This window comes from Phascolarctos cinereus, unplaced genomic scaffold (genome assembly GCF_003287225.1).
Source record: "Phascolarctos cinereus isolate Bilbo 61053 unplaced genomic scaffold, phaCin_HiC Scaffold_5;HRSCAF=322, whole genome shotgun sequence".
In the NCBI taxonomy this organism is placed as follows: Eukaryota; Metazoa; Chordata; class Mammalia; order Diprotodontia; family Phascolarctidae; genus Phascolarctos; species Phascolarctos cinereus.
In genome coordinates this window covers 418,262,411-418,278,266 of record NW_027555958.1, presented here as the reverse complement: position 1 = coordinate 418,278,266, position 15,856 = coordinate 418,262,411, and the positions used below count along the sequence as shown (strand labels likewise).

Sequence of the window (15,856 nt, the reverse complement as noted above, 5' to 3'; positions counted from 1 at the left end):
ATCCCACTGTTAACCAACTCAATTACTAAACAATTCACTCCTTAAACAAGCAGTAAATAAGATTTAGATCTAGATCTCGCAGGGGATAAAGGTGAAAGGCTTCAGATATTCCCGGTAAGAATTTCCCTTCAGGAGAAATGCGAGTGATAGACTTCACCCTAAAAGCCTCCACTGTCCTCAGCAGGAAGAAATCTCCAGAGCCCTCCAAGTGAAACTGATAGACTCCAATGTCAAAGTAAGAAACAAGAAGAAAAAAGCTCCCCCACAAGCTGACAGTTGATTTAAAAAAACAGTTTGAAAGAAAACCTTAACCTCTCTCCCCCTGAAGAAAAAGGCCTCAACTAGGGCTCTCTCACCAGAGGAAGACATCCTCAGATTAACTGATTAAAGAAAAGGCCTCTTCCTCTCTCTCATCATCCAAAGGAAAGAACTTGAACTAAAGCTGGTCATAAGAAGAGAACTTTATGTAGTGAAGGAAAAGGTCTAACTAAAGACAACCAAGGTAAATGAAAGGATCTCAACTTAATTTGATTCCCAGAGTAAGGGATACCTAGAACTCAATTCTTGAGGACTCAACAACATGAATAAAAATAACCAGCTAGCTAGCTGAATGAATGCATGAACAAATGAATGAAAAAAGGGACCTTTACAATATGCAAGGACAAAAACCCATAAGAAAAATTAAAAAATACTTGTAATCAAAACTTTAAAGAAAAAAAACTAGCTTGTCCATAAGAACAATTAAAATTCCTCAAAAACATGATGTAAGATTTTTAAGAAATGAGAACTATGGTGTAGAGAAACAGAAAAAAGGTCAACAGCTTAACAACTTTTAAGTAAACCGTAGTACTCTTGTAACTAACTTCCTAAAGATAAAAATGGACCAAATGGAAATTAATGACTCCAAGAGACAAGAATTTTTAAAACGAAGTCAACAGAATGAGAAAATAAATTATAAGATTTCTCAATAAAAAAAAAAACTGACCCCAGAAACTAGATTAAGGACAGATAACTTAAGAATCACCAGATTACTTGAAATCCATGACTAAAAAAGAAACCGGATATCACATATTTCAAGAAACCATTAAAAAACTCAAAAGAATCTAATTACAAAGAAAAATGCATAATAAAACTATAATAATTGGGGGGCCCTCAATTTACCCTTACCAACCCTAGATAAAGATAACCACAAAAATAAAGAAGCTAAAAACGTGAATAAAATTTTAGAAAAATTAAGCTATGATAGGCCTCTGGTGATTACTGAATAGAAATACAAAGCAGTATACACATTTCCCAACTGTGCTTAATGTCTTTACAACAAAGAGCATAAAAACCTCACAAATATATAATTTACACATTTGACTGAACGATTATATACAGAAGTCTGGCCACCATGCATCCACATGAATTAAGATGAAGGTTTCTATCCCTATCTATATACTACCAACTGAAGCTATTTGGCCTCAATAGGAAAAAGCTTTGGAGGGACAAGATAGTTTTCTTCAAATGTTTGAAGGGCTGAAAGACAGCTTAAGATAATGGATAGAGAACTGGTCTGGAGTCAAAAAGACCTAGATTCAGATCCTGCTTCTACATATAATGGCTATGTGACTTTGGACAAGTCATGTACCTTTTCAAAGCCCTAAGTAATGCTTTAAGATTGAATAAACTGCAGAGAAGGTGGCAGTCTACATTGGTAGAATAAGCTGCTCAACAGCAATTCCCTACACTTATGAAATTACAGGTCTGGTCCAAAAATAAACTAACTGAAACCAAAGAGTGGTCATGTGGAGGATCAGATTAGACATGTATAGCTTGGCCCCAGAAGACAGAACTAGGAGTAACTGGTGGAATTGCAGAGCCAGATTTCTGCTAAATATAAGGAAAAACTTCCTAATAATCAGAGCTATGCAAAATTTAATGGAATGGGTTGCCTAAGAATATAATGAGTTCCCCATAACTGCAGGCCTTCAAGCAGAAAGAAGTTAAATGATGACATGTTCAGGTATGGACTATGTGATCTCTTTGAGAGGCTGTGATTCTGTAAGACCATGGCAGAACTAGAAATATAATATAGGTTTCATGAATTCCTATCCAAGTGTTCACTAGATAATAATTCTTCAAATGTTTCATGCAAGGAACATAAGTTGAGCAATAATGCTTCATATTATTTTTAGGAAAATGTTCATTTTAACATAATTTGTTCAATACAAAAATATGAATTAATGAAATGCTTCAGTCTGGGAATGTAAATATTAAAAGAGGCTCAGGAAATGAATTGTTGAGTCTTTCACAGCAAAATGAACTTAGCTATATCTCACTTGTTCTGTGTTCAAAGGTATCACATTTAATAGCCCAACTAATAATTGAAAGTACCACACATGGACCATGACCTATTAATGATAGAATAATTTTCATTTCCTGAATTTTGTATTTAAATTCATATCAGTCTTACTTTCTTAAATTTTATTTTTAAGAAAAATTTAGAGAGCTGAAAACCCGAAGAGAGTGGCTAGATTGCTCTGGGGAAATTGTAAAGCTCTTTTACTGATTCTAAGCTCCCCTTGAAAGAAAAAGCCTATCTCATCAATACTGACACTTTACCACTGTTGTTACATGGCAACAAAATGTGAAATACCACTGCCTCTGAAGAACTAAAGATGAGATACTCACATTCAGCCATAAATGACTCACAGGTCTATGATATTAAAATGGTGTGTTGACAACACTTCTTGAAGCAACAGGTTGCCCCATTAAGTATCTGGAGTCAAGGAACATGTCACAGTTTTATTACCCTGAGTTGCCTAAAAGATTCACAGATCTCCTGTCATTGTACCTTATATATACTGGGTGTTTAACAAATGAGTTCTGAATTGAATGGACCCTTTCTAAGCAAATAAAAAGAATCTTGATTTAGAAGAAAGAATGTCTTGGCCCTTTTCGTAGCTTTGCCACAAATCTGTTGGCTCAGAACAAATTCTTCAATGTATCTATGTCTTAGTAGCCCTAATGGTGGTCAATCCTAAGGGGGAAAGATTTTTAGGTTAAAATTTATGGAATATCAACACCACCTTCCCACAGACTTAAATAATCTGAGGCCAAGTACAGCAAGAGGTTTGGTCTCTAAAACTCATAACTTAATTCTGAAGTCATATACTACATGATGAAATCAAGCCTAAAAACAATCATATTGTTAAAATAGCAACACAAAAACTACTCTTTACTGAATGCCCAGCGCTAGGTGTTGGGTTACATTATTCACCGAAAGCCATTTTAATAAATATGATGAAAATGATGAAATATATATATGCATACATACCTATTCATGTGTACATATTCTTATAGCCAACTACCTCAAAACATCAGAACATGTTCCACTGTAACATCTTAATTTTAGTGGCATAAAAACTTTTGGCCTAAGAGAAAATTTTAAGCAATTTATGAGCAAGGGGTTAGCCTAAGTCTTTGTTAAAACTCACTGGTCATTTCTACACAGTTATGTCTATCCTTCCTTATATTACACGTGAATTTTTGCGGATGCTGTTGTTCACTTGATTCAGCCATGTCTCTCTGTAACCCCATGGATCATATATGTTCATGGGATTTACTTGGCAAAGATATTGAAGTGGTCTGCCATTTCCTTCTCCAGTGAATTAAGGCAAACAGAAGTTAAGTGATTTTCCCAGGGTCACACAGCTAGTAAGTGTCTGAGAACAGATCTGAACCCTGGTGTTCCTGAGTCCAGGCCCCATGCTCTATCCACTGAACCACCTAGCTGCCTCCTTTTGCGGACGCTATAACAATTTTTAAAAATTTGGTAATAAATGCAATGAAATCACAGCTCTAAAATGAAAGCAAGTGGTTTTGTTCAACATTATAGCCCTCCAAATCCAGAAAATAAATGGTGAGTCAATTAACCTCCCTTTTTGGATCTTAATCCAAAAAAGTAGGAATTAACAGTAATCGTTTTAGTCTCTGAAGCTGTACAGCAGGATTCAGAGGCATAAAGTTTCTCCACTCATTGGTCTACAGAGCCTTCTTTCTTTCTACATATTCTGAAACACTGCTCACTTTCCTAGCTCTCCAACAGCAGAGCAAATGCAATTAGCTGAGAATACTAGCAAGCCAATTTATATGACGTTACATATACCAACCTCTATAAACTGTCACTTTCACAAAACGCAAGCTTCTTCACGCATCTTAAGATGTCAGAACATATTCAGTTATCTCACATGATTTACATGAAACTGTCAAAGAAGGAGCTAATATTCATATTTGAAAGATGAGAAAACTAAAGGGACTAGCATAGATTATCTCTACAGTACCCTTCCCATTCTAACTTTATGATGCTCTAATTTGTCTCATACATTAGAGAATTCACCGATTCAAACATTAGAGAACATTTACAATCTGTGGGGTGTATGTGAAAGGGGAGGGGAGTTGGACTGTGACAGAAAATCAAGTAAAGATGACAGATAATCAGGTGGAGACAGAAATGAGCAAAGGCAGAAACATCCCTGGACCAGGGCAGGCACTTCACAAAATGAGATGGACCATATACAATATAGTTCTATCCTAAGTTGAAGGAAATGCAGAGGAAAGGACTTCTTGTCAGCTTTCTTCATTTCAATGAAGAAACATTTCAATTTAAGCAACCATTAGGAGCATTTTCATCCCTTCCAGGAGCAGGGTCCAAAGAAAGTGGCCTGCTGGGCAGGACTGAGCAGTGCAGGGCTGGGTGGGGCTGAGCTGAGCAGGGCTGAACAGGGCAAGGGGTGGGCTAAGCCAGGCAGGGGTGGGCTGAGCAGAGATGGACAAGGCAGGGGTGGGCTGAACAGGGCAGGGATGGACAAGGCAGGGGTGGGCTGAGCTGAGCAGTGGTGGACAAGACAGGGGTGGGCTGAGCTAGGCAGGAGTGGACAAGGCAGGGGTGGGCTGAGCTAAGCAGGAGTGGACAAGGCAGGGATGGGCTGAGCTGGGCAGGGGTGGACAAGGCAGGGGTGGGCTGAGCAGGGTAGGAGACAGGGGTAGCCAGGGCAGAGGTGGCCAGGGCAGGGGTGAACAAGGAAGGGGTGGGCCGAGCAGGGCAGGGATGGACAAGGCAGGAGTGGCCAGGGCAGGAGTGAACAAGGCAGGGGTGGGCTGAAAATGGCAGGGGTGGACAGGGCAGAGATGACCAGTGCTGGGATGGACCTGGCAGGGGTGGGCTGAGCAGGGTAGGAGACAGGGGTAGCCAGGGCAGGGCGGGGCGAGCGCAGGCCCGGGTCTTCCCCTCCCCCGCCTCCCCTCGCCCATCGGGGGCATCCCGCCGGGGGCGGGGCCTCGTCACCTCTTGAGGTATCGGGCATCCTCGCCCTGCATGGCGGCGGCAGCGGTGGCGGCGGGGCCTGGGGCGGGTCTCCGCGGAACGCCGGCGCGTTATTTCCCGGGGCAGCCGCGGGGGAGAACGCTGCCCACAGCCCCCGAAGGTGATGACAGTCCCGAGGCGGGCAGGGCCGGGCAGGGAGGGGCGACGACGCTGCGGTTACCACGGTGAGGGAGCCGGCTCCTCCCCCAGCTGCGGGGCCCCAAACACCAGCAGGACCTGGGCGCGCCCGGAGTTGCCGAGGCTGGCTCCTCCCCTCACTGCGCCTGCGCTCCTCTGTCCCAGCAGCCCGCGCAGGCTCAGTACTGGGCGCAGGCTCCCGAGCCTTAGGTGACTCCGCTCCTTGTAAGAGGCCGGACGGGTTTTGGTGCACACTGGGACAGATTGGGGGGGGGGGGGGGCGGCCCAGACTCCTGGGGCACCGCCACCTAGAGGATGGAAAAGGAACTGCTGGCCCCAAGCTTCTGATGGGGCAAAGACTGAAATGAACACTTGGTATTTGGCATTGAGGAAAGCAGGCCGATATTGCTAGATTGCACTTTGTGGGGTCACGAGGGGTGTGGGATTGGAGAGAATCCAAGTATGCCAGGCCTTAATAGGGCATTTGCTCAGTAACCTGCGAGGTAACCTTTAAGAGAGGGTGACCCAAAGACTTAAGGCATTAAATGCACTAAGAATCGTACAGCACCCTGTACTTGCACTTTGGAGTACGCAGAAGGCAGCCACGCTGCCCTGAGAAATCCTTGCCTGGACTTGATGTTACAGGAATCTGCCCAGTTTAAGTCTTGAGAAGTGGTGTAACTTTCGTGCAAATCTATTAAAAGCAAGGAAAGAGCATTGGACTTAGGGTGGGAAGACCTGGCTTCCAATGCTTGACTGAGCTTAGGCAGTGCAATGCCCTGTGTTCCAATGCTGCCTCAGGCACTTAGTAGCTCTTTACCCTGGGCAAATCATTTAACCTCTTTTTGTCTCAGTCGTCTTCATTGTACAACTGGGATTAATTTTCGCTAGATTGTTCTGAGAATCAAATGAGAAAATGTATGTAAACTATATAATAAACCTTAAGTTGATACAGAAATACTAGCTATTATCATAATTTTGGAAAAATCAGTTACACCCCCTCAAAATCTCCTGCCACAGTGACACTCATCACCCCTTACCTGGGTTGTTGTAAAAGCCTGCTAATTGATCTCCCTACTTCTAGTCCCTCCCCCTTTCAGTTCATCCTTTACAGACAAGGCTTCCAAAATATAGCCTTCCATCATAGCCTGACCCTACACAGGTAAGGAATTCACCTAGTCTAGACTCATCATATTTGAGGTGAAGGAAATTCATCTGGTAAGAGGTAGTGTAGCATAGTCATAAAATAAAAAGTCAAAAAAAAGCAATAAGTTTGAAAGCAGAGAGCCCAGGTTCAAATCCTTTCCTGCCAATTAATACCTTTGTGACCTGGGGCAAGAAATTTAACCTCTCTAGGGTTTGGTATCATCTGTGAAATTCATCCACTGAAATCAGGACCTCAAAATTCCTAGTACCAAAAATAAAAAGGAGGCAAAAGACAGTTAAATAGCAAAGTCAGGATTCAAGCTTAGGTCTTCTGGACTCCAAAGCCAGTACTCCTTTCCACCGCACTGAGCTAGCACTATTTTTTTTTTATCTACCTTGGTTTTTCTGTCCCAACTAGATTATAACCTCCATGGGGGAAGATACTTCTCTAGTATTTCCTATAGCATCTGACCCAATGCCACATAGCAGACAATCAGGAAATACTATGTTGAATGAATAAAAAGCCCACAAGCTAGTATTGGCTGGGTAAGTGGACCCTCCTGTTTCCTTTCCTCTTTCTCAAGATATACCTCCTAAGGTTTTCTACCATTGCCAGTTGTGCAAAGGGTGTAGTTACACTAGCTACAACACCAGGAGCATAGCCTCTTGGGAGCTCACTCCTTCCTCTCATTGCCATCACATAATCAAACGTTGCATCATTATGATTAGGTTCCTTTTTGTGATCTTTGGACTAAGTGATCTCTTAGATCTCTTCTAATTCTGACCTAGGGCTCAATGTATATTCAGTTGATGCTGACTTACTGGAAACTTGATAAAAATTTTATTAGTCTTGGTTTTGCTAAATGCTTCTGGGCAGAAGTGTAGGGTCAAGCTGCAGAACAGGAGGGATAGAACAATCAATCAGTAAACATTTATTAAGGGCCTACTAAGTGCCAGACACTGGACTAAGAGCTGGGAATACAAAAAGAGACTAAAGACAAGGAGCTCACAATATAATGGATTAATGGACAGCTAATGGAGCTCACAATGCTTAAACAGTTTACAATCTCCTTAATAAGTTGATCCAAGATGCCACTATATAATTAACATGGTCTTCATCAAAAGGCCCATCCCTTTGCTAATTTCATCCATCAATTAGCCATCATCGTTAATTGAATAATCCCTGGATCTGGAATACCATAGTAGGTAAGTTGGGAGACAGAAAAAGAGAAAACGGAATTCCTGAACTCGAGGGCATTATGTTTGTTGTGAGAAACAGGGCAAACACAGAGACGTAACACACAGATGACAGCAATATGAAAACACAGACACATCCAAATGCTCAGGGGAATTGGTAGCTTGTTTTGAAATTACATGGGAAAGGAAAAACAGGAAAGAAAAAAAGAAGGCTATTATAATAGTCCAGAGGATAGGCGATAAGGGCCAGAGCTAGGCAGCTTTGCAAATAGAAAAAAAAGGGGTAAATGTGAGAGATGTCAGAGGTAAGATGGACAGGAAATAATGACTGATTAAATATGAAGGATGAGACAGAAGTGGAAATTGAGGATGCCTCTGAAGTTTCAAATCTTGGTGATTAGTAGGATGGTGGTACCCTTAATAGAAACAGGAAAGTTCAGAAGAAGGGAAAGTCTGGGGGGAGAGGTAAGTTCTATTATGAATATATGGAAGTTGAGGTGCCTATTGGACATTAACTTGAAGAGTCCAACATTCAGTTGGTAATGCTGGACTGGCATTCAAAAGGGCTGGATATGTACAATCAAAAAACCAATCAACAAACATTTATTAAGTGCCTACTGTATTGCTAGGCACTGGATATACAAATAAAAAGAATAAAACAATCTCTACTCAAGGACCTTACATTCTAACACTTGGGATTCCTCTTCATAGAGATGATAGTTGTACCATGGGAGTTGATGGGATAGAGAGAATGAGGAGAGACAAGAGGGCCAAGGACAGAGCCTTGTAGTACCCCATAATTAGGGGGTACTACATTATGGATGATGATCCAATCAAGGAAGACCAAGAAGAAGTGGTGAGGCAGGCAGGAGAACAGGTAGAGCAATGTCACCCATGTCTGGCTTCCATTATTGTGGGAGGAGAGGGAGAAGGGTTTGAGTTAAATAAGGAGGAAATACTGTAGATTTCTGAAATCAGCAAGTGGGGTCAGAATTTGAATTTGGGGAGGAAAAATTTGGGAGAATTTGAAGGAAATTTGAAGGAGAAAATTTTCCAGGCCTAGATACAAGTCTAGATTTGACTATCTAACTGAAAGAGGAACAAGATGGGTGCAAGAGGACGGAGGACAATTAAGAAGGCTAATAGCAGGACTAAGGAGGATCAAGGAAGTTTAGTAAATAGAAAATGAAGAGAAAGATTGTAGAGAAAGGAAGGCAGTTGGTATGATGGGGAAGGATAAGTAATAAAAGATTTAGTGGAACAATCAGAAGATAAAACAAATGGATAGAGTAGATTGGTGGGTTGGACCAAATGATAAAGAAAGAGGTGGTGTGAGGCTGAAGGGAAAGGTAATATGGCTGTGGACCTATTGGTGAGACTAGAAAGGAAGTTCAGTGATGTTATCAAGTGATTAAGAAGTTGTAACTGGTTGTAAAACTTTTAACCAGGAAAGACAAATGCAAACACTCACAAACATCTAAAAAAAAAATCAATAAATAACTTGAAAAGTCAACCAGCATGGAGAGGAAGGGAAATTGTATAGCAACTTTCTATGAGAGCACATAGGCCAAATGACTGTTATTTATGGTCAAAGTGAAGGCTGATCCTCAGCACCCCCATGCCTACCCCTCACCCCCCAAAACAAGTTGAGGGGACTCAAAGAATTCTTCTCCACACTCCAAGTTGTTGGGGGGAATGAAGTACTCCTACAGAAAATAGAAGTGGAGGGGTTTTTTTGGGAAAGGGGGGATTTGAGGTGGAGGGAAGTAATTCTTTACAGGATACTGGAAATTGAAGAGTTTTACACAAAGAAAAAGGAAGGACAGCCATGCAATCAGAGTTTAAAAGGATATTTGGGGTCTCTTCCTAAAGAGGATGGGATTAGGGTCAGAAAAAGAAGCAAAGAATGGTAGTAGATGGTGATTCTCTGCATAAGGATATTGATTTGCCAATGTAATATCAATCAATTAAAAATTTGTTAAGAACCTACTTTATGCTAGACATTGTGTTAAGCACTGGGTATACAAGTACAAAGAGTAAAATAATCTCTACTTCAAATAAATTTACATTCAAATGGGAGGAGGACAAATACATGAAATAAATATATACAGCATCAATGTAATATATATATTTGTATACACACACAATGAATGTAGTAAAATACAAGGTACATTGAGAGGGAGAGTACTAGAAGTTGTAATCAGGAAAGACTTCCTACAGATGACGGTGCCTGAAATTCATCTTAAAGGAAAAGAACTCTGTGAGGTAGATATAAGGACCAAGCATGGGGGACAGCCAATATTAAGGCAGAGGCAGCAGATAGAGTGCCATGTGTAAAGAACAGAGAGAATATCAGTTTGGATGGATCATACACTTCCTACCTGTATAACTCCAGGAAAGTTACTTAATTTCTCTCTGCCTCAGTTTCCTCATATGTAAAATAGAGATAATAATGGTACCTACCTCTAAGATAGTTGTTGTAGTAGTAAAATAAAGTAATGATTTAGAAAGCACTTTGTAAACTTTAAAGCACTACATATAAATTCTATATCATCATCATCACAAATGGATTTCCTCATAACATACATAGTGACCTGTAAGACTAAATCAGCCTTAGTACACTCATACCTCATCAGTACTGTACCCTTGGGACTCCTCTGAATGGAGGGTAGAGAACCTCCATTTAAGGAAGGCCCCCAAGCTAGCCATCTCTTCATTTCCCTTCTGGCTGTACTACTATGGACTTTTATCATCATGTCCCATTACTCCCTTCTCCAAGGAAACTTGGGTGTCTTCCTTCTCTTCCTCTGTCTCCCTCTTAGCTTTTCTATGTGTTTGTTGTAAGCTCCCAAGGGCATGGACTGTATTTCTTCTTTCCTATTTGTATCTCCAGTCTTAGCACAATGCCTGGCACATAATATAGGTGCTTACTAAAAGTTGACTTACTGCTTGAGAGTGGAAAAGGGGAGTAATGTCCAAGAGGAATTAAGAAATGAAGCAAGAATTTAAAGAAGAGTTAAACACATTTTTAATTAATGAGATGAGAGTGCTAGAGGAAAAGTTTGGAAAAGATATGAGAGTTATGGAAGAAAGAAATGGAAAGAGAATTAACAGATTGGCATGAGGAACAAAACTTTGCTCAAGTAACAAACTCCCTCAAAATTAGAATGGACCAAATAGAAGCTAATGATTCCATGAGACAAAAATATTAAAACAAAGAAAAAAACCTAAAAAGATAAAAGAATACATTAGGTATCTCATAACAAAAACAACTAACATGGAAAATAGATTGAGGAGAAAACATCTAAGAATCATTGGAATACCTGGAAATTCATGACCAAAAGAAAGAACCTAATCATATTTCCTTAAAGGATATCATATACCTAAGAAGAAAACTGCCTATATCTCTTAGAACCAGAAGACAAAGAGGAAATAGGAATAATCCACTGGTAACCTATGGGAATGAAATTTTTTTTTTCAGAATGAAAACTCTAAGGAACATTGTAGCCAAAATCCAGAGCTTCTAGTTAAAAGAAAGAATATTGCAAGTAGCCAGAAATAAAGAATTTAAGTACTAGAGAGCTGCAGTCAGGATCACAGATGATTTAGCAGCTAAGTGGCATTGTAGATAGAGTGCCCAGCTCGGAGTCAGGAAGACTGAGTTCAAATCTGGTTTCAGATACTTACTAGCTGTGGCATCCTCAGCAAGTCATTTAACCCTGTTTGCCTCAGTTTCCTCATCTGAAGAAGGAAATGGTAAACCACTCTAGTATCTTTGCAAAGAAAACCCAAAATGGGGTCCCGAAGAGTTGGACACTACTGAAAAGTTATCAAACTTAAAAAAAAAAAAGAGAGCTTGAAATATCAATGATATTCCAAAAGCTAAATGAAATAAGCTTACAGGCAAGTATAACTTACTCAGCAAAAGTGAGTATAATTCTAGGGTGAGCCACAGAGGGGGTGAGGTAGAGGAGTGGACCTTTAATAAAATAGAGAACTTCTAAGCGTTCTTGAGAAACAGACCAGAGCTGCATAGAAAATTTGAAGTTCAAACACAGTAGCAAAAAAAGGAGAGAGAGAAGTCCACTTAAATACATGTGCGTGATCTGAGCAGTACCTAAACATGGAGGAAATGGGGGTGGGGTAGAAGGGCTTCCCATAAACTTCATTTTCATGTGAACTGGACAAAGGAAAGTTGAATATATTTACACACACATATATGCAAAGAGTATTGCACAGAAATGCATTAAAGTCAGTGGAGAAATAGGTAGAGATAGGAATTGCAGAGGGGGCGGTTAAGAGAGAGAAGGTGGGATAGGTGAGGGAGTATTTATAAGCAAAAAAAATTCCCGAAAACAAAAAACAACTCCAACATCAGAGGAAGGAGCATGAAGTGAAGATTGTAAGGAAGATTATAAAAAAGAATAAAAACCTGTGATACAACTATGTGTGTGTTTATAAACCTAGAAAAACAGTAATAATTCACCTGGAGGAATAAAAGCAAGAATCTCAAAGGAAGTAATGGGGAAGAAAGAGAGTCTAGCATTAAAATTATATTAAACAAAATACATACAATTCCAAAGGAAAACTTTTCCTCTTTCTTCAAAATGGAATTAAACCACAAATCAGTAATCACCAACATTATTTGGTAATGGTTTAAAAACTAGGAGACACAAAGTAGGCACTTAATAAATATTGATTGATTGGTGGAACCAATTAGGCACAGAACATATGGAAGCGAATGAACACAGTATCATAGAGTTTGATAAACCCAAGGACCAGATACTGGGGAAAGGATTCACCATTTGAAAAAAGAAACAAGAAACTGCTGGGAAAATCTGAACTGTTTGGCAAAAATCAGACATTGACCAACATCTTACACCATGTAACCAAGATAAGCTTTCAAATGAATACATGACTCAGACATAAGGTTAACATTATAAACAAATTAAGAGGAGCCAGGAAGAAATTTTCTGTTAGATCTATGGGTGGGGAGAGAGATCGTGACCAAACAAGGGATAAAGAAGATCTCAAGAGAAAAGTGGACAATTTTGATTATAAAAAATTTAAAACTTTTTGCACAACAAAACCCATACAGCTAGAATTAGAATGAAAACAGTTAAGTCAGGACAAATCTTTGAAGCAAGTTTTCCTGATAGAGGTTTCATATTCAAGGTATTTAAGGAATTGATTCAAATTCATAAGAACAAGAACCATTTCCCAATAAATAAATGGTCAAAAGTTATAACCAGACAGTTGTCAAAAGAAGAAATCTAAACTATCAATGGCTACATGCATAAAATTCCTGAAATCACTAAAAAAAAAAATTAAGTTAAAGTAATTCTGAGATTCTATCTCCAATCCATCAGATTGGTAAAAAAGACAAAAAGTATAAGATGAGGAAAGTCTTGTAGACAACAATTAATATGAAAACAAACAACAAATATCCAAGGGTTCTAGTGAGCTACAAGCTCTGAGTCAGCTATGTGTTGTGGTAGACCAAAAAAACAAAAAGAAAAAAAAAGCTAATTTGATCTCAGGCTATATAGGAGAAACCAGGAATAGAAAGATGATAAATTTAATGTACTCTACTCTTATCAGACTTCATCTGAAGTCTTATTGTGTTACATTCTGGGCATCACAGTTTAAGAAGAACTTAAAGGAACATTTGGACAGTGACACCCATTTTTCTTTTGGGAATGAACAAAACTAGCTGAGGTGAGGGAGGGAAGGAGAGGAAGAGAGACTGAGACAGACAGAGACAGTGAGGGGTGGGAAGGAAGAGGAGAGAGAGAGAAAGAGAGAGAGAGATTATATGTGTTTGTGTAGGTTGATATTTGGGAGAGAAGAATGGCATCTCTGAAATGTAACTGGCAGAAAGAGTGGGTAAATTTTTTTCTTTTTATGGGACATTTTTATGTTTTCATAATGAAATAATTTTTAAAAAAATATCCATATGAATGAATATTAGGCACAAAATCCAAGTAAGTTAAAACAGGCATAGTTCCTGTCCTTTAGTACTTTACAGTGAAATTAAGCTTTAATTAATTTGTAGCCTTAGTATTGAGCTCCTTTAATTTCCCCATTCCTTTGATCTCAACGACTCAGTTAAGCCAGTCAGTAAATATTCACAGGGTGAAGGGAGCCTTAGGTACTTTGAGATATATAGCAAAAATTAGACACAGCCCCAACTCTCCAGGAAGCTTACATGACAAACATGCAATCAGCCTAACCATATATAAATACACTAATTGCAAGAACATCCCAGGGGAGAGAGAGTTAAGAATTGTACTGATGACTGAAGACTGCTTGGTGTTACTGTTGGAAAACTTTCACTGTGATTTAAAGGACAGGAGTGAACTCATTCCTTAAGAGGATGAAAGATCCTGTTCTGTGCCCTTTGGGCAGTCTGGTTCAAACTCAGAGATGGAAAGGGGAGACTAAAGTATAAAAGGCAGCAATGAGGTTAATGTGATTAAGAAAATGTGGCAGGGTTAGGTAGGAAAAGAAATGGGGAAGGATTGAATATCAGAACATACAAATAGGATGGGGTTAGCTGGTGAAAGATACTTGAAAGCCATGGTCAGATGTTCTCCCAGGGGTCAGAAATTGACACATGATCCATTTAGAGATGTTATATTATTATTGTTGTTGTTCAGTTGTCTTAGTTGTGTCTGACCCATTTGGAATTTTCTTGAAAAAGACTCTGGAAAAACAAAACAAAAAAAAAAAAGAAAAGAAAAGATGCTGGAGTGGTTTGCCATTTCCTTCTCCATCTTTCTACAGATGAGCACACTGATTGCCAGCAGGGTTAAATGACTTGTCCAATCACACAGCTACTAAGTACCTGAAGCCAGATTTGATCTCAGGAAGTCTTCCTGATTCCAGCCTGGCTCTCGGTGCACTATGGCGCCACCTAGCTGTCGCAGAGATGTTATATACCATGAGAAAATTGAGAGCAATTAGGTGATTGGAAAGTGAAGATTTGACAGTATTAAGGAAGACAGAGAAGATGTACAGGACAAGAAAGACCAATTTGCTGGCATGTATAGTGAGGTGAAATTAGTTTCTTTTGGTATAGATACAGACTCTGTGTGTTTTAAGTAACTAATAATAAAAAAACAAAAAAAAGTGTTTCTTTTTTCAACTCAAGTCAATTATTTCCTCATTGGGATAGATAACTTGAACTTAAAGAGAAATTCAATTCACTTCAATTCAACAAGCGTTCATTGAGCACCTGCCATATGTCAGCTGATGTGCTCAGTGCTTGGAGATGAGGACAAAAATGGGAGTCCCTGCCCCAAAAACTTCTGCTGGGTGAAAACAACATATGCCTGAGAAGTGTCTAAGGCTTAAGGTAATAGAAAATCTAATCCTTCAAACACACTAAGGACCTTTCCATTTCAACAGTCTTTGCTTTCTCACAAGCCTTTCTTACCTGGTTACGGCCTTTGGGATGTCATCAAAGGGCCACTGGGGCCCAAAGAGCCCACTTCCACTGCCTATTAATGCAGTCATCTTCCCACCTTTCAAGTTAACCTGAGCTCATACTGCACATCTTACTGCAAAGGAGTCTTCAGTTGAAAAGGCATTTCAAAGAAATCTCCTCCCTGATGACCTCCTCCCCCCACTCCCCTGTTTACAGCTGGAATGACAGAGAGGCCAACAACTATGACATCACCACACTTCCAGTAGGTTCAGGATGAAGAGGGAGACAAAGTTCCACTCTGACAATGGGCACTTGATCTCTTTGCCTTTCTCCTTTTTCAGGTGCTTTTGGGGCCCAAATCATGCTTTAAGAGTCCAGAGAGATATGGCAGCATGATGTATCTCGCTCAAATATATTTAATCATGATGTAATTGTTGTCCAAATGTGTTTCATTCCAGTTAGACAGATATTTATTGATTGAGTTTCCACTATGTGCAAGTCACTTCCTGAGGGGACAAGGAGAACGCAAAGACATACAAGTCTCTTCCCTTGACGCATTTATATTCGAATTGTAGACTGAATAGAAGAAATATATACAA

General features: G+C 39.7%; 1 protein-coding gene across 3 annotated transcripts in view; it reads right to left on the bottom strand.

Moving 5' to 3' along the window:
• Nucleotides 1-15,476, bottom strand: part of KIFAP3 (kinesin associated protein 3) — a 210,867-nt gene extending 195,391 nt beyond the window's left edge. Inside the window, exon 1 of one of the 3 annotated variants that reach the window (XM_020974677.2) lies at nucleotides 15,267-15,476. In XM_020974677.2, the coding sequence (XP_020830336.1) occupies nucleotides 15,267-15,346 (80 nt within the window). In that variant the 5' untranslated portion in view covers nucleotides 15,347-15,476. Of the gene's footprint in view, nucleotides 1-5,329; nucleotides 5,633-15,266 lie in introns of those variants that run through there. The other 2 variants (XM_020974675.2, XM_078156503.1) reach the window with 2 other exon arrangements.
• Nucleotides 15,477-15,856: the final 380 nt, after the last annotated feature.